Below are 20,137 nucleotides of genomic sequence, written 5' to 3'. Positions count from 1 at the left end.
TATTTAAGAACATATGGGGTGTACATTTCACAGTGGTAGTAAAGGAGCATCAGATTGTAAAAGCCATAACAAGCTTAGTAGCTTCTGCAGCACAAACACAACCCTGTAATCCGCCATTGTTGTTTTGCCCGGACCCGCGCAGGCATCTTAAGAGAGCTACGCTATGTGTGATGTAATCGTTTCAAGAAAGATGTGGTTGGCCACTGAGTTTCCGTTAGCCAGCAATTACTGGTCACTGGCCGGTAAAAAGGGCGGAAGTCGGGCAGAAAAAAATATAATTGGTCAAAATGTCCGGCAGGAAACATGCAAATGACCAGATAAGTAAATCCAGAATACTTGCATTTGTGTAACCTAGAAGATATGTTGCGAGAATATGTTAATATAAACTAAGAGTTGTCTAATCTTACTACATCTACTGTCCTGCGGTGCTGGGGTTGTTTATCTCCTCAGATGGCAAGCACATGGCTAATTATGTATGCACGGTGACATCACAGCAAGCCTGTCTCTCTGTGCATGCTCAGTGTTCCTGGGGACTATGAAGGGAAAGTGGGAAAGTTTGACCAGAGCTTTCTCATAAGACATAACTTCAGTCTCAGTGAGGTTTTTCCTGGTTAACCAAAGGCTCAATGTCATCCGCGGTATGGAGGGATTTTGAGTTAGTCATCGCTGCGAGTAATGAAGAGGCTGAAACAAGAGGAACCGTATAGCTGAGCAGCTGAAACACTGATGCAGCAGCAGAGAGAAAGAGGCCTACGCTGGCTAATTATCAGATGTAGTCTTGGATAAGCCGTTAATGAGAGGAGGACTGGACCGGGCTATCTGCTGTGGAGCTTTTGTCTTTTCGGGACTTGTCCAAATAAACCAGGATGGTTGGATTTACTGGTTTAGCAGATGCTACTGTGATATCATCACGAGGATTGATATTAGCAACTGACGGTAAGACTCATTTTACATTTGAAATGTAGAGTTCTAACGCGGTGTCCAGTTAACAGAGCACTGGGGAGTTATGTTTGGATGCTGGTGGAGGATGGTATTTGGCTGTTATAAGCTGCAAAGTTATGATAGTAAATGTGCTAACAGGCTAACGGTGCTAATGTGAAGCTAACTGTTGTTGTTTATGAGTTTAACGTGGGCGTATATTGTGTAACTGACTGCGTGTGTAAGGAAAAGCGTGCAGCCTTTATTTTGATACTTTAAACCACTTACACACAAAAAAAATGAGAGAAAGTCTTTGTGGAATCAGTTCTAGGGTCTAAACATGTGTCTGTAATAACAGGGTAATAGTTACTCAGGTTTACTGTCGGCTTGGTTTCTATCTCAGTTTTGGGTCAGGTCTGGAAATAAAAATGTGTCCTCAGTCCCATTTAGTGCAGACTTGTATGGATCAATGTATCACAGAATATCAGATTTATGCGTTTTGCTGCTGTTAATGCAGCAAAATAATGATAAAGCAAATATCCGGTAGTTGTTCTAAATGGTTGGAATTCTTGAGGATTACCGGTCATTTTGACCAGGGACAAAAAAGTCTAGCGGAAACGCTGGTTGGCCGTCCACACGGAGATGAAACGGTAGATGTTTAGATTTATGCACTCTGGGACCCGTTTTCAAAAAGTATCGTTTACAGTCATCCAAAACGCTGTTTCCGTGTGGATGAAACACCGATACGACAAAAAACGTTTGCGTACACTCCTGAACTCCTGAACTGCCAGGCCTCCGTGTGGACAGGGCCTTAGAAACCAACTTGGAGATGGAGCTAAGATCTGTTTACCACGCACCTCTCGGTGTAGCTGCAGGCAGATTACATAACACAGTTTAACCTAAAAAGACAATGCTGAATTCCCAACTAGCACATGATGTCATGCCCTTATGGAAGCCCCCATCTGGCTTTCTAATGCTGCATGCTTTATGACGTTAGTGTGTAAACCAGTATTGGTAAATTATACACAAAGGGAACAGGACCAATGAGGAGACAAGCCTTCTACTTCAATAGAATGTATCCTTTCTGAGAACAGCCAAAGTTCCCTGTATAATGTTAAGCTAATAAGCACTCTACTCTGCTTTGATTTCAACAACGTCTTGCTTCACAAATATCCGCCATGTTGACCCAAACACTGAAAACACATAGCCTAAAGCTATCCATGATTTTCTTAACCAACATCCTGTTGTCCATGCACATGGAAGAATTTCCGCCAAATATTTTTGAGGTGAAGGTGAGGTGAAGACTTGGTTGTTTTTTTTTTTTTTTAAATGGTGCTCTGGGTGCTCTAGAACAGTAGCTCTCAACTGTTTGAGCATCAAGACCAACGCCCACTTCCTCAACTACCCACTCCAACCCAAATTTCTTACATTTCAATAACAGACAAATGTTTTAATTTAAAATGGTGAAGTTTGGACTAGAAATGGAACAAAAGTTATGACAAAACAAAGAGATGGAGATGTATCCTTCCAAATAAAAGCAAATCATAGAGTTTTTGCCACATATTTATTTTCAGGCACACATCCACAACCCTTTGAGAATGGCTTTACAAACCACTTTTGGATTCTGACCAACCAGATGAGAACCGTGGCTGTAGAAATACACCAGTTGTGATTATTCGAGTGAATAAAGATATGCTGATACTCGCGCAGATTTTTTTTTTTAATCTCTTTCAGTGTAACAATCCTAGTATGTCAACATTTTTTTTCTTTGACCATGAAATCAGATCAGAGTTTGTCCAACATGTCTGTTTTTTGCCCTGTAAAAAATCTCATATTTAAATCAACATTTAGAGACTCCAGATGCTGGTATGTTATTGATCAGAAATAGCAGATAGACACTGATAACTGATTCCTGTTCAAGCCTCGTAATTTAGCTGATGGCCAATGTATATAAACAGGGCCGATATCTGCTGATACCAGTATTAAACTGATTAATCTGTGCATCCTTACGGAGCTGTTTAAGGGTTGCAAGTCCCCAAAATTTAACATCTCTGTATCTCAGTGGTTGTCAGCTGATGTAAACATGTTATTTTGAATAGAACAAAAATTAACGAGCCTATGCTCCAGCTCCACAGAGTGCTCTACATGGCTGCGACTTCACTAAGCTCTTTTTGCCCTCCAGGCCTCCACAACAGTCATGTGACTGAAAGCTTCAAATAGAATATAGCTTTAAATAGACTTATGGTTATGTATTCCCCAAAGACAGCCATTGTTTCTCCTGCCAAAAACAAAGAAAATCAACTTCTTAATGCAAAACCAATGTATGCTGTGTCCCCACTTCCTCTCTAAAGCCTGGTCATCAGCAGTCTCTCAAGTGTGGTAATCGTTGCTCCAACCACTCCAATGTCTTATATGCTCATGGCATGGTGGAACAAATCCTTGCTGTCTTGGAAGCCTCCCCTGTATGTCTCATCTACCACAAGGCAGAAATATTCGCCAAGTAGATTATCAAGGATTACAATGTTGTTACCCCTCAGGACCTAACCCCCCCTTTTAGCATCTCTGGCTACAAAGGAACTGTGAAAGAGAACCTTCTGCACAGAGTACAGTAGGTTGGACCAGCCCATCTCATTCTCAGGTTGAGGATTTACTTTCTGTACTGGCTCTCTCAGGGCGCATTCACACCAGAGCTGTTTGGTCCACTTTAAACAAACCCTGGTCCACTTTCCCGGATAGTCCAGAGGGGTGTGAAAGCTCACACAAACTCCAGTGCAAACCAAACAAGCAGATTCTGGTCCACTTGAAAACAGGGGGTCTCGATCCACTTCCAAACGAACCCTTGTGTGGTTTGTTTGAGGTGTGAAAGCAAAGCGGACCAACGTGTGAAATAAAGGCGGGAAGTGGCATAACACGTAATGATATATGGAATTATATGTGATTTAATACATTCAAATACATGTCGGTACCTCGCCTGCCGTCTGTGTAGCCATAGCAACACGTCGTGTTCATTATATATTTATTCGTCTCATGTAAAGAACGACATGCTGGACAGCTCTCCATCTCGCTGGCTGATCGTAATGCCCCAGTGCAAAAGCAAAAACCCCAAGAAGGCGTAAATTTGGTGTTTTCATTGTTTATGCAGAAAAAAACACAGGCGGAAGGAGATGGATTTCCGGTTTCATCTTCTTCTACGCCTTCTTTTTTCTTGGTTGCCGTTTGTTTGTGATGACAGGTGTTCAGACAGTTTGGTCCGTTTGACCAAGAGCAGTGTGAATGTGAACCAAACCAAAGGAAAGTGCAACAGTATCGCAATTTTTGCTCCAAAACAGATTGAGTCCCCCATACTATCAGGTGTTAAAACAACCTCAGACTCGCCTACTGAGGACTTTCAGTGTTTGGATGAGTTGGACCCAACACCCAGACTGGTGTTAAGCTTCTGGTTTGACTCTCCACCATGCCTCTTAATCTGAGTATGAATCTTTAAGGGGCTTCAGAACCACAAGCAAAGAACACTGATAACAGTGTTGTATCAGGATTGTGCTCTTAGTTGGCAAGGCTGATGCTTCACAGCACTGAGGCAAAACATAACCACAGACCCTCCAGGTGTTAGCTATTTTTAAAGCTTATCATCAATACAAAGAACGTCGCAGTTATAAAGTAAAACTATCTGCTTTAACTTTCCAAACAATGACAGACGATCAGACATTGAAGACTGAAGCTGTCCCAAACTGTTAACTTTCCATGCAAAGATAATTTTTCTCCTTTCAGGAGTCTTTTTGTTTTCAACTGTGGATGCTTTTCAGCATTTCAGTTGATGGTATTCTGTTCTTTCTTTATTTAGTTGTACTATAATGCTCTTGCCAACCATCTTAAGATCTGTTTTAGCACTTTTCATTATTCCAGTCTTCACAGAGGATCTCTGCAGACTGGGAACCTTAACTGCTGTGTTATGAAAGACTGGTGTAATCAGTCACACCCATAATTTCCTTCACTGACAAATTTCCACTATCAAAGTCATTGGCGGACGGAGTACACAACATGATAAAATCAAAGTATAGATAGGCCTACATCTAGTCAAACGTTGGTCCAATAAAAGTAAAAGTTGCCCAGTCTAGTTATCACTTGAGTTAACTGCCTGGTGATGATACTCTATGAAGTTTTTTGTCACCTCTCAGAGGTATCAGATTGACAGACAGTGAAATTACAGTGGTGGGCCAAGACGCAGGGCTGTAGTGTTGTCCATTGAAAGCTGATTCATAGAAATGTTATATGCAAGGACTGGTCAGGACACCCAATGACCTTAACTTTTGACCCATGACCTTGCATTCACAAAAACGGCCTGATGAATGGACAGACAACCCAAAAACAATGTCTGGGCTTCAGCCAGTGTTCATTCTGGCAGATATTTTTGATTCTGTCTTAATTCTGTTTTAAGAATAGAATGTTTTTTTTCTTTTTTTAACTTATTTTTTATTTATTTTTCAATCAACAACAGTACAATATAGACATGTCCTTCTCTTCCAGCTGTATAGTATTAGTACCCATCACATTAATCAATTCCTTATGGAGTAAACAAAGAAAAAGAGAAATAAAAGATTTAAAGAAACAGTCAAACAAAAACATATGTATATATGCAGCCATACACACCTACTCAAGAGCAAATACACGCCTGTGCACTTGTAAGTAAAAAAGTAAGTAAAATAAAACAATAAAGAAGAGTAGAGACCTTTTTAGTCAAAAAAAGAAAAAAGGAAACCCCTCATCACATATCACGATCTAGAAAGTCCAGGTGTAAGGTGCAGTATTAAATTTAAAATAATATGGCACAATGATTGTAAAGCAAAGTAGCACATGACACATACAGTGGATCAGACAGCATCTTTACTGTAAAAGTAAAGCCATAACAGGTTTCCAACGTGAGGTAAAAATGTCTTTTTGGAGACTTAATAGGTAAGTGATTTGTTCCATTTGATAGATTTCCCAGACTTTTTGCATCCATATAGAATAGAATGTTTTTTATAGGTTTATTCAGTTTTTAGACGATTCTAACCATCACAGTTCTAGTGTAGTTTAAGATGACGAAAATTCAGAATCATTTTAGTCCCTTTTTTGTTTTCAATAAAACGTCCTTGCATTCTCTTTCCTTTTACTCACATAATTTATTTTCTCTTCGCTAATATGACTAATATGACTGTAAAACACTTATTTTAATGCACTATCAATACTTTGATTAATTTAAAATACACTGATGAAAATAAAGAGTGGAGAAATATTATGGATTTATAACGTTCAGCAGTCCAGCACAAACATGTTAGTCTCCTTGATGAAAACTAATCTTAGATTTTATCAGATTTTTTATTACCAAAGACCCATATTTAGATAGTCTTAGCCTAGTCGTTCTCATGGAGAAAAGTTAGTCAACATTTCTAGTCGTAGTTGACACAGGCCTGGGTTATAGCTGGCACAGAAGCATAGAGTTCCTGTAACCTTTTGTCATAATGCATAAGTGCAGTCAAGAAACCATGAGTGTACAGTACGTTCTAAAAACAGCACAGTTCATTCTTTATTCAGCCTGATCTGAGTGACAATCGCTCTGCGTTTGCTGCACATCTAATGAAGATTTGAGATGTAAAAGTATGGCAACACCAGTTAGACAAACCACACAACATGTACTTAAACACAGTGTCCCCATCCCAAGGCAATATCCATTCAGCTGGAACTGAAATCTCACCAGTGACCTATGGGTCTCTTTCCAACCATCTCAGATGACTCCTTTGGATGTGGATATACACCAATCAGCTGAACCTTTGTTACCATCTGCCTAAAATTGACTAGCCCCCTCTTGACAGCCATGACATCATGAGTTATGGGCTACACTAGACCTCTGAAGGTGGCACCAAGACATTAGCAGCAGTTCCTTTCAAATTCTGTAAGTTGTGGGGTGGGGCCCCAGATACTGGACTTAATAGTCCAGAAAACTGGGGGATTTGGAGGCCCAGTCAACACCTCAACTCATTGTATTCCTCTTGGCCAGCTTTTTCCATCGCTCCGTGGTCCAGTTCTGATGCTCATGCGCTCATTGTGGATTCTTTAGGCTGTGCCATGGTTGTTGATGCCAGACAGGCTGGTCTGAATGTTTTACACACTGCTAATCTACTGGGGTTTTCATGCCATTACAGCTATCTTAAGAGTTTACAGAGAATGGTAAGAAAAGATCTTGTGAACAGTTGCTCTTTGGGCCGAAGTTTTAGAATAGTTTTGGAAGTTTTAGAGGCAACAATATCTCAAATAACCATTCATTACAATCAAAGAAGCCAGAAGAGCATTTCTGAATGCACAACACGTCAAGACTGGAAGCAGATGAGCTACAGCTGCAGAAGACGATGCCAGATGCCACTCACGTCGGATAAAAAAAACCAGGACACTGAGGTTACGACTCACATGGGATCACCAAATTTACAACAGGAGGATGATGAGTGTTGATTTCTTTGGTGCAAATGGCATGAAAGCCTGCAGGACCACCAACAACCATTGTACATTCAAAGTCACCTTTCTCCCCCTTTTTAGTGCTCGGTGCTCTCCTTGTTGAAATCCATTTGTAGCTGCCGTATACAGGGCTGTAAAAAAGTAGTTGCCCCCTCTACTGATTTCTCTTTTTTGGCATATTTGTCACACTTACATTTTTCAGATCATCAAACAAATGTTGACATTCAACAAAGATAACCTAAGTAAATGCAGATGCGTTTTTTAAATGGTGATGATTAAAAATGTTTTTTAGAAAGCTGAGTTCAGTTTCATTAACCACAACTAGAACCTTAATACTGCCAGACCTGTTGAATCCAGAAATCCCTCAGATAGAACCTGTCTGACAAAGTGAAAAAGGCTAAAAGATCTAACAAAAAAGCAACACATCATGAATAAAGAGATTCAAGAACAGACAAGAAATAAAGTGATTGACATCTATCAGCCTGGAAAGGGTTTCAAAGAAAGGTTTTGGACTCCATTGAACCACAGTAAGAGCCATTATCCACAAACGGATAAAACTTGGAACTTGGTGAACCGTCCCAGGAGTGGCCAGCCTACCAAAATGACTCAAAGCATCAACAACTCATCCAGGAGGTCCCAAAAGAACACAGAACATCTGAAGACCCGCAGGCCCAACTTGACTCAGTTACGGTCAGAGTTCATGATTCAACAATAAGAAAGAGACTGGGCAAACATGGCATCTAAGGCCATAACCACTGCTGGCCAAAAGGAACACAAAGGCTCATCACATATTTGACAAAAAACATCCTGATGATCCCCAAGACTTTTGGGGATAATATTTTGTGGACTGACAGAAGCTGAACTTTTTGAAAGGTGCGCATCAAAAGAACATCATGCCATGCCAACGGTCAAACATGGTGGTGGCAGTGTGATGGTCTGAGGCTGCTTTGCTGCTTCAGGACCTGGACCACTGGCTGTATGGAACCATTAATTCTGCTCTCTACCAGACAAACCTGAAAGAGAATAGCCAGCCATGACACACCGGCAAGTCCACCTCAAAATGGCTTATAAAATACAAAACATAGGTTTTGGAGTGCCCCAGTCAAGTCTGGACTTAAATCTGATTAAGATGCTGTGGCATGACCTTAAACAGGCCATTAATCCTGGAAAACCCTCCAATGTGGCTGAACTTAAACAATTCTGCAAAAAGAGTGGGCCAAAATCACTCCACAGCATTGAGAAAGACTCAATGCCAGTTATTAAAAGCACTTGATTTCAGTTATTGCTGCCAAGGGTGGAACAACCAGTTATTAGGTTTAGGGGACAGTGACTTCTCACATAGGGCCAGGTAGGTTTGGATGGCTTTTTCCCTTAATAATTCATCATTTAAAGATTTGACTTTTGTATTTACTCAGATTTTCTTTGTTTAGTATTAAAATTTTGTTTAATGATCTGAAACATTTGATTCTGACAAATATGAAAAAAAAAAGACATCAGGAAGGGGGAAACTTTATAATAGCACTGTATATCCTATGTATATACATGTAGTAGGAAAAAAAATAGCAACAGTAGGGTAAGTAGGGTGTTCTGATAACGTTTTTTTTCTTCCCGATATGATTCCAATACCAAGGTGTTGGGTATCGGCCGATACCGAGTACTGATCCGATACCAGTGTGAACTTCCTGTACTGACTGAAGAGTATCAAAGTATTTTATACCTATATTTGACTCAACAAATGGAATCATAATGTACAGCATCTCTGTGACCCTAAAGTTGTTTTTCTGCTGATTATTGAATTTTACTGCTAAATATTAAAATAACAACAATACAGGGCTGCATCACAGGCTCTCTCTATCGTTCTCCATATCGTGCTCTATCTGGGCATCATGATGTGATTATAGAACAGCCTGCTACTGGCTGACAGACCCTCACAAAGAGTACACAATATGGCGGTTAGCATTTGCATTAGCATTCGAGCTAGCGGTAACAATGACTAAAGTCACACGAGTTCCAGGCTGGCTGAAAATGCTGCCACAAGCAATTCAAAGGCATCAATAGTGACAATGTGGAGGCACAACGGCTAGCTTCAAGAGGAGAAACAAGTGTAGGCAATGATTTATGGTTCAAAATTTATTTGACTTTTGAAAAAAGGTGTCACTTCCTGTCGTGTGCGACAAGGCAAGGCATTTTAACGATCACATTCAGAGAAAAACTGTAGTGCAGCCACCATTCTTTGCTGCCACAGTTGGATCCTTTGCTTCTTCTTCGCTGCTCTAAAACAGTAGCCTGTGCATGACGTGCTTTACGGTCACGAAGACTTGATTTCAGTCTATAGCGCTAACATTTATCATGGCTAAACAAAGCAAACTATAAAGCGAAACCAAACGGTGTTAGATCGGTGCATAATCTTGTGTACTCGCTGATACCAATTCCTGCATTTTAAGCAGTATCGGACATATTTCTGATACTGGTATTGGAATTGGTATCAGCCCTAAAAATAAGCATCATCAGCCTTTGCATACCTTAGTGATCATTTCCCTAATGAGTCTATGATCTAATCTGATTTAGCACTGTAGGATTACCCCTTCTAGCCGTTAGAAAGAATGCAGGGTCATTCACAACCCCTTAGTTCAACTTTTGAAATGATCGTAGCATCATTGACAGCAGACTTCTTATATGAAATAAACACATCGTTTATTCTTGAACTGTCTATTACAAATGAAAACTTAGCACTCTCCTCAAGCGTGACACATTCTGCCATTTATATTTTACAGATGCTTGTATGAAATGACACCAATTAAAAATATTTTGGACCCCAATCTCCATGAAATATTTTGCAAGATTGGCGTTGTAATGTCACATTAAGCTGTGTGTCCACTGGGAGCCATTTTAGCAACATTTTCCACCTTAAAAAAAGTAAATACGCTGCAGCATGTTCCTGGATCTCAGCAGCAACAAAATGGTCGTCAAAGACACGACAAGCCCTCCCATCTAGCTCCTTTCCTCAGCCAGTCCAAGGCCGATTCCTGGTGGACACATGGCCTTAATCCCCTCTCTGAAGCATCTGTATAGAGCATGAATCCAACCATCTCCTGTGAGTTTACAGTTGCACTTGTAAGTTTGGACTGCAGAACAGTTCTCACTGCAATGTGAAGCAAGTGTCCTGCTCAAACAGCTTATGCACTTCTTTTTTAACCTTAAGGAACAAATATTTTGCCAAGGGCTTGCTGAAGGGTGGCACACCGGGGGCTTGAGGACCCCCCTTATTTTTGAGTGACCTGCCCAATGAAGTGCTTTTGAATGTATTCCCCTTTAAAGTCGTGTTCCATGTGCAAACTGCCATGCATGCCATCGCTAAATATTGCTCCTCCGTTTCCAAAAAAAGAAACAAATATATGGATAAATTCTTGTTACATTTGTTGTCCTAGTGCTTCGCTTTTCTTTGGCTTATTTTTCATTATGTGACTGTTCCCAAGTAGTCATTTTCCCCTCCCGCCATCTCTCCCCCTGTCAGCATGGTGAAGCCCATTGTAGACAGTATCCATGTCTATGAATACATATTGATGATGCTTTGTTGCTCAGCTGTGATTCTCCCCCTCTACTAACGACCATCGGTTTCTCTCTGCAGCCGCGGTGGGAAGATGGCCTTTCTGTAATGCTAATTGTTTTTTTTTGTGCCTTGAGAGAACCGAGTGTGTGTCTGTGGCAGAGATCTGTGGGCTGCCAAAGCCTCCATGAATGGGAGGGAGGTGTGTAGATGCAACCATGAGCAGCTAAATAATATACACTCCACAGCAAGGGAACATTTGCAACTGTTATTTTCAGAGTTAAAGAATTGAAACTTCAATTGAAAAGGCTTGGCAGCATTTGTTCAAAGTTTTCATCATTTTTGGAGAAATTTCCTCTGAAACCAACAGTGCAAACGGATTTAAACGTTGTATCTTCTCAAACATTTACTCACAGTTTTAATCTCTTCACTAAATACGTGGTTTCAGGGATCATTTAAACTTGGCTTTTCTTTCAATAGAGATTTGGATCAATTTGAGCAACATAGCACTCCCTAAAGGATGGAAAAATTCAAGTTACACAACTTAGAAAGGCATCTGGATTTACAAACTAAACTTAGCACAAAAGAGTGGCCATTTGTGATTAGATGTTGTAACAATGCTTCTTGGCATGAATCTTTTACCGTTGGGAAGCCTGTTTATTTTTCCTTTAAATGATGCCCTTAGGTGGGGAGTGAGGCTTTGCCCCAAGTGGAGGAGTTCAAGTAGCTCAGGGTCTTGTTCACGAGTGAGGGTAGAATGGACCAGCATCAGCAGTTTTGCAGGCATTAAACTGTCCCGTTGTGGTAAAGACGGAGCTGAGCCAGAAGGCAAAGCTTCGATTCATCATCGATCTATGTTCCAACCCTCAACTAAGGTCATGACCTCTGTGTAAGGCTGCCCAAGGGGGGGGGGGGGGGGGGGGGCTTCCTGGAACCCAGCCAGACTGAGGGCCCATGGAGGTTAGCAAAACCAAAGTCATTTGTGAAACTAGCCATGATAACCATTTTTCTTGAATAAATATCACTCTTATCAAAGAACAGAAAATATATTGATGTATTTATGCTGTTATACAATAAAGAATTTTTTATTCAAAGGTGTAGTACCATGAACAGGCTCCAAGATTGGGCAAAAGTTTAAAAAATGGGCTGAAAAAGTCATCAGAATGGTTTACAAAAAGGCAAAAATTGGTTAACGGCAAGAATGAGTAAAAACAGGCAAAATTGGTTAATTGACGGTTTAAAAGTGGCAAAAATTGATGGAAATAGTGGTGAAAATGGATTAGATTAGAGTGGCAAAATTGGTTAAAAACAGGTTAAAAAGTGGCAAAAAAGGGAAAAACAGTTTTGAAAACGGGTTAAAAGAGGCGAGATTAAGTGAAAACTGGCAAAATTGTTTAAAATTGGCAGAAATGGACAGAAAGTTAGAGGTGGCAACAGTGGGTTAAGATGTTGCAAAAATGGATTGAAATTGGAAAAATTGGTGAAGATAGTTGTGAAAAGGGTTTAAGAAGTGCAGAAATGCCCAAACAAAGTGAAGAAAATTGGTTAAATAGTCTCAATAATGGATTAAAATAGGCAAGGATGAGTAATAAGAGGTAGCAATTGGTTGAAAAATGGATTAAGATGGCAAAAAAAAGGTGAAAGACCTTGCAGAAACTGGTAGGAAGTGGTGAAGATTGACAAAGATAGTGGTGAAAAGGGGTTAAAAAGTGTAAATAATGCATTAAAAGAGGCAAGAATGAGTGAAAGTGGCAAAATTGGTTAAATGTAAGTTGAAAGGGGCAAAAATTGATAAAACCGTGGTAAAATAGGATTAAAGAGATGCAAGACTGGTTAAAAGTGGCCAAAAAAATAGCAAAAATAAGTAATTTCAACATTAGAATCCAATATCAGTTTGACATGCTTTTCAGCTCCAAAAGAGACTTAGACAGAACGTATGCTAGCACTTATGCCACTGATCAACATACATGCATTGATATCAATGGGCAATGACTGAGTACTGACCAAAAAGGATCTTAAAGTAGATCCACCCATTCACATCAAAAGACTGGTGGACATTTGTAAAGAACATGCATTTGTAGGATGAGCCGCAGAGCTGAGTATGTGGGATGTGCCCATGAAAAATCTGCCAAATCTCCTCTGTTTGGGGTTGTATGAGGTTTGGATGAAGAAGAAACAAGACTTATTGGAAATTTAACAGTTCATTGAACAAACAGGAGCCTCAGTAGCATGTGGAAGAACCATACACAACCACAGCTGCCTGGCTCCTCCTCCTCATGCTGGTCACCAGCCTTGTCACACACTGCTGTGGGATGGCATCCCATTCTTCAACCAGCATTTGCCACAGGTCAGCCATTGTGGTTGTGTTGGCCACTCTGGCACCAAGAGCACACCCAAGCTGATCCCACAAGTGTTCAATGGGGGTTGGGGTCAGGACTGCTGGCAGGCCATTCCATCCTCTCCACTCCCAAATTCTGGAGGTAGTCTCTGATAAACCCCGCTCTGTGGGGGCGAACGTTGTCATCTTAGAGGATAGAGTTTGGTCCCAGACTGTGGAGATATGGGGTTGCCACTAGTTGCAGATCATTTCGATATCTCTAATCATTGAGATTTCCTCCAATGATGTCAATCAGCCCCCTGATTGTCGGCACATGGGTTTACTAGAAGCTCAAAACAAGAGTCGATGGCAGAATAAGCTGTTTAACACTGGCAGAGAAGATTCTGAGAATTTTTCATGGGCACAACCCACATACTCAGCTCTGCTGCTCATCCTAAAAATGCAAGTTCCTCACAAATGAGGTACCATTTAACAGGAAAGTAAACAGGCTTTTCAACGGTATCAGATGCCAAGAAGCATTGTTACAACAAAGGAAAAACTACCAAGCACAAATTTACTGACTATTTGTGCTAAGTTTAACATTGTGAACACATCATCATCATTTTCTGAAAATCCAGATGATGGACAAGACTTCGGTGAAAGTAGACTCAATCAAATTGTACTGGATTTTTAAGAGCCAGCTTCTTAGGTGTCTCACATTGATCCTTTGGAAATGTGCTGCACCTCTTGCTTAGCACAAGCAGTGCTGTTTTTGAGATTGTGTGGGTTTTTCTGGTTTTGTTGCACTCCGTAGTGCAGAAACACAGTCCACTGACTATGTTTTGCCCGGAGTTACCCGCTCTCCCTTCTTTCTGTTCTTTATCCAGAAAACGTCGAGGTGCGCCGAGTGCCCTTTCGGGGTCTGAGAGGATTGATGCACTGAGATACCAACGTATTAAAAAGGCCAAGAAGATGATGATGAACAACAATAACTCCAAGACCAGAAAGAAAGCAGGTGTGGTCCTGTTCTCGCTTTCTTTTCCAAAAGATCATCTAATAAGAATCACTGAACTCTTTAAACATGGTATGTAAGTTCTCCTGCCTGGGGGCTCTCAATCACAACAGAACTTTTAGGCATGTCTGGGCCAAAAATGAGGCTGAAGTCATGACGACTGGCTGACTGGGACCCAGAACACAGAGCACAAGCCAAGGTCGAAGGTGAAAGGAGTTTAACAGGAGGTAAAGGTACTAAAACTGTGGAGAGTGAGCTGTCTGGTGGCAGGCTGAAGTACTAGCAGGAAGTAGGAGACACACTCATGAAACAGAAGGAATACTCTGATGTCTGAAGGCTCAACACAAGAGGAAATCTTGATTGCCCAAAGATTGGCTGCAGCTGTGACACCTAACGAGCTGCAGCCACAACTGCCGGTGCTCTTGCCCTCACCAACCAGCCTGCATAGAGAGAGAAAAATCACAAAGCCTCCTCTCCTACACAAAACAATCTATACACAAAATCCTACAAACACAGGAGATCAGCCATGACAGAAGTAAGGCGTAGATGTGGTGAGTAAGCCAGCTGAGGGTGCCATGAGGTGGAAAGGAGGATTGACACAACCCGGGGTGTGCTCTGGGTGCCTTCGCATGCTACCAGGGGCATCGGAAAGAATAACCAGGTCTACATTTTTAAGACAGAGTAAATTGTGGATCTTGAAAGTAAGTATGGCCCAGGGACTGTCCAGGAAGGTAGGAAGGTTGGCATGAGCCCCTGGTCTTGCTGTGTATGTCTCAAGAGCCCGAAAACCACGTCAAGCTACTCTGCCCCTACAGCCTTAAGGCTCGGTTTTGCTTTCCATGCAGACAGCCACATGGACAAAAACTGATGTGGAATCATGATGCAGAAATGTCTGGTGCATTTATATCTAGCACCGGCTTCCCCTTTGCCGCAAACTGATATTCTCCCAAAAGCTAGGGGGCAGTGTCTTCAAGAATCACGTCTGTAGCGTGTTTAAGGCCATTTTTACCTGTGTGTCTGTGTCTATAAAATTTCAGGGATGGCCACACGAGACTCCATATCTTAATATTTGACATCACGTTCGACGCGCAGACACTTGCATCAAGCATATAACAGGTTTTAGGCCGTGGCGTGTTGAGCCTTACAGTGGATCCTTAGCGCCCTGCATGCCTTAAAACTTATGCACATGACTGTGTATCAAAGGTATCAGGGAATTGGGGTAATTTCCCTGATACACCCTCCCAGTCCGCATTTCAAAAATGTTTTTTAAAAATCCCAAAGTCCTGTTAACTTTGGTCAGTGTGCATGTGATCCACCCGTGCCTGGGAGGTGGTCTCAGGCACAATTCAAGTGGACTCTGGCATGGTTCCAGTGAGATGTGAATGCAACTTCACAGGATACATTCAAGAGTTATCACATCAGCATAAAAGCAAAAGTTCTTTACCCTGTGCAGCAGTTTGTTCACAACTTTTCTCAATAAACAGTTGAAATAATTAGAATTTGGTCAACAAATGGTCTGTCAGGACTCACCTTACGGATGAACACAAGGTGGAGTCAGTAAGTTAAGTTGCAAAGGCAATAAAAGTGTCCAGTCACCTCAACATTTCTGTGTGTAAATACAAAGAGGGGCATTGCTGGCGGCTTTAAAAAAACATCCATGGTGGCAGGAGAGACTACTTTGGCACGGTTTAAAACAACCGTACCTGATGTGAAACCCCCCTAGACTCAAGCCGGGCCCTTGTGTCAACTTGTTGTTTGCTGCTAAGATAGCGGTCTTAGCCATGCAGTTAGCTAGCTTCAGAGTGGACAAAAAAGTCTCCTCAGCAATTTTGCCAGGGCTCTGCAGCAGGAAGTTTAAGATTTTTATTTGCGGCATTGTAATGGCAAGTCTAAGAGACAAGAAGAAAAGAAACCAATCAGTCAGCAGGAGACACTTCCAGATTTATTCACACTTGCACAACTGGGCACACTAACCACAGCATCAAGGATGGCAATGGCTGAATATGCCCCTAACCTTTCATCCACTGCTCTTTTATATTCCAGGTTACACTTATTTGCATGCCTACATTTCAGGTAATACACAGATCATAAAATAGGTCGTATAAAACCTGTTACCTGCCTTAACCCCTACTGGGCAACCATGTATCTCCACGCTTAACCCCTCCTGGTCCCAAAACTTCCCCAAGAGGGAACACCTGGCTAGACATACTTTTTATGGCACACAAGGCATGATAAAAGGTTTCACATTCCATGAAAACAAAGGTACACATACTTTCCCATCACAGGCATCAAGGGTAAACACTCTTGAATTTCTAATTTTGGACAGTTTGTCCACTACACCCCTATGCATTCTGAAGCACCTGTTAAACATCATAATAGCTGCAATCTCAGGACTTTCTCCTGTGATACATTTATACTAGGACAAGGAAAATTGACTGTTAAATATCATCACACTATTAACCGTAGTGTGATTTAATAGTGTATGTAGACGTACAAGGACCCTCCAGTTGTTCTATGTACACTCTGTCTCCACATCCTGGGAAGGACTTAATCAGGAGGTTTGGCCCCCTAGTTTACAATAAACAGGGGAGGATAAACCTGCTGTGACGAGGTTGTCTGAGTTAATGATGTTGATCTATTGTCGGTTTTTCTTACAGTTAGTCAATTCTGAAATTTTAACAGCAGTCTACAGAACTGTAGAGGAACATCAGGCTCCATGATCACACGTTTTATATAACATAGTCACTTTATTAAAGGCCTGTTTGTTTGTCTCCTGCTGCTCAGTAGTTTCAGAATAGGTGTATCCTTCTCTGCTGAGTGTACATTTGGAATGATCAATAACAAAGTCAGTATTTTTAAAGATATTAAAGAGAATAAGGCTGTGTATTGAAAGTGCAACAGTGATGATTAATGCACGTTAAAACAGCCCTAGAGTGAGCAGACATGGTGAAACTGAAGAGCACATGGGCAGTCAGTCTCTGTTATACAACCCCTATTCCAAAAAAGTTGGAGCGCTGTGTGAAATGTAAGTAAAAACAGAATGCAGTGGTTTTATGATTTAATAAATCCATATTTTATTCTCAATAAAAAATAAACAACATATCAGAAGCTGAAACTGAGACATTTTACCATTTCATGAAAAATATTAGCTCATTTTAAACTGAATGGCAGGAAAACATCTCAAAAAAATATGGACAGAGTACGTAAAGTTGCCGTTGTGTATCATTCCCTTTTCTTTTAACAGCAATGTATACTTTGACAAATGTTGTCCCATCCTGGTCTGATGATGGATTCTAGTTTCTATAAAATTTGACCCCAGAAATTATCTGTTGCAAGTCATTTTAATCAGTTTGTTTGCCACACTTATTTGATAGGCTTTAACTGTCAAACTTATTTGTCAACCTTTATTTTTTGTCTGTATATATCCATTGCCCTTATTTGCAATTTTTGGTCCTTTTTTCTTTTTTTTTGCCAACTTTTAATCAGTTTTTACTGCTTCTAGCCAATTTTGCCACTTCTTTTTGTCACTTCTTGCCCAATTCAGTGCTGCTTTTAGCCTATTTTAGTAACTTATCACTCCATCTTTTGCCATGTTTTTGCTGTATTTGACCATTTTTACCACCTAAAACTGAATTTTTCGTCAATTATCATTCATTTTTGCAACTTTCTGCCCTTTATAGCCACCTCTTCTCCTGATTTTTTGCCACTTTTCACCCAGTCATTGTCATTTTATGCCTGTTTTTCCCCTTTTCACACACTTTTTGCCACTTCTTGACCATCTTTGCCACCTTTAACTTTTTTTTATTGCCAAGTTAACCCTTTTTTTCATTGCCATGTTTCTTAGGTTGTGGCTCTTGCAAAGGTATTTTTCAACAATTTGGCTCTTTGTTGAGCGGGTTGAGTATCACTGCCACAGGCTCTAATGCAACCCCATACCATCAGAGATGCAGGATTTAGAACTGAGCCAGGATAACAAGCTGGACGGTTCGTCTCCTTTTTTAGTCTGCAGGACATAGCATCAGTGTTTTCCAAAAATCCATCCGACCACAGAACAGTTTTCCATTTTGCCTTAGTCCATTTTAAATGAGCTTTGCCTCAGAGTGGATGGTGGCGGTTCTGGATCCTGTTCACATTTGTCTTCTTTTCTTTTAACGGTATGGCTTTAACTTGTAGTTGAGGATGTCGCAGCGAACTGTGTCTGCAGAGAATGATTTCTGGAAGTGTTTCTGAGTCCATGCAGTGATTTCCAGTACAGAATCATGTCTGTTTTTATGCAGTGGCCACTGAGGCACCAGCGATCAGGAGCACCCAGTATTGACCTTCAGCATTGGCCCTTGCTCGCAGAGATTCCTCCAGATTTTCTGACTATTTTGATGATATTATGGACTGTAGATAGTGGGATATTCTGTGAAACTTTTTTTCTGAAAATGTTCCACAACTTTTAGACAGTTTTTTTCAGAGAATGGTGACCCTCTGCCCACTTTTACTTCCAAGAGACTTTGCCTCAGGGCTATTCAATTACAAATTCAACTGGGCCAAATTTTAAAATCAAGAAATGTAGCCGGGCCAGACATGTTTGACACCCAGTAAGTAGCTGGCAATGTCAAATTTGGAACCAATACAGATCAATTTGATGAAAAATGTGCACTTTTTATTCATATTCTCCCTTATAAATTTGATAACATTACAAAAGCACATCAGAAAGTGCATAAAAACAACAGAGCTGAATTTGAACATAACCTGAAGTAGTAGAAATGCATTTTTCATTTGAATAGAAATAAAATAAACAGAATGAAAAAATAAAATGAAATTCTGTAAATAATAATTTTGGTCACATCCAGACTTCAAGTGCATAAAAACTAAATTTGCACAGTTGTAGCTACAGATGAAAAGGACATGTTTTATACTCGGTATTTTGGGGCTACTTCTGTCGGTCTGAAATACTGTGGGAATTTATGAAAACTTGTGAAACAGGCTGCCATCTGCATCTCTGGCATGACCACAGGCTGGGCCACTTGGGGGTTGGTTCTGGTCTGCATGTGGCCCCTGGGCCGCTTTTGTACACAGTCATATTACTGGCCTGTTGCCTATTAACCTAATTAGTTGCAAAAGGCTCCTCCAGCTTTTTTCATTAGTACAACTTACCTTTCCAGCCTTTTGTAACCCAGTCCCAACTTTTCTAAGAATCTTTAGCTGACATGAAATTCAAAATGAGAATTTTTTTCATGAAATGGTAAAATGTCTCAGTTTCCACATCTGATATGTTGTTTATGCTCTACTGTGAGTAAAATATGGGTTTATGAGATTTGCAAATCAATGCATTCTTCTTTTTTCTTTACATTTTGCACAGCGCCTCAGCTTTTTTGAAACTGGGTTCCAGTTTGAGTCTGTAATCTCTGGTGACCTGCTTTTCTCTCCCTGTCCTCTAGGTGTCTCCACCTCTCAGACCCAGCAGGCCTACACCTCTCAGGTACTCCAGCCCGAAGAAGCTCTCTACCTCCGCAAGAAGAAGAAACGGCCCATCCTCCACGACCCATACACTCGCTTTTCTGCTCTGCTGTACCGCCGCCCACCCAGCGAGGACCAGAAGGCTATTTTGGCCAGCATGGACAACATAGACCAGGACCATGCCACTCTCCTTTAAAAAGCCCTCGAGGACAAGGTCACAACATACGACACGCCCCCCATTAAAAAAAAAAAAAAAAACCTCGATGGAAAAAAATCAACACTTTATTATTATCTATTAAAGGGATTAGCACTAAACTCCAATAACCCAGAACTATTCAGTTCAATCTACGTTAGAAAGCGTTCTGCTGTGATATCAAACTGACAAGACGAATCAGAAACCACATCAAGA

General features: G+C 40.9%; 1 protein-coding gene across 1 annotated transcript in view; it reads left to right on the top strand.

The window, feature by feature from the left end:
* The window catches only part of igsf9bb (immunoglobulin superfamily, member 9Bb), a 271,399-nt gene extending 251,475 nt beyond the window's left edge, over positions 1 to 19,924 (top strand). The window contains exons 20-21 of the mRNA XM_041802061.1: positions 14,156 to 14,283; positions 19,710 to 19,924. Of these exons, the coding sequence (XP_041657995.1) occupies positions 14,156 to 14,283; positions 19,710 to 19,924 (343 nt within the window). The remainder of the gene's footprint in view (positions 1 to 14,155; positions 14,284 to 19,709) is intronic.
* Positions 19,925 to 20,137: the final 213 nt, after the last annotated feature.

Source organism: Cheilinus undulatus, linkage group 12 (assembly GCF_018320785.1).
Source record: "Cheilinus undulatus linkage group 12, ASM1832078v1, whole genome shotgun sequence".
Classification (NCBI taxonomy): domain Eukaryota; kingdom Metazoa; phylum Chordata; class Actinopteri; order Labriformes; family Labridae; genus Cheilinus; species Cheilinus undulatus.
The sequence above is the reverse complement of the archived record's forward strand: the minus strand, read 5'-3'. Positions and strand labels throughout refer to the sequence as shown.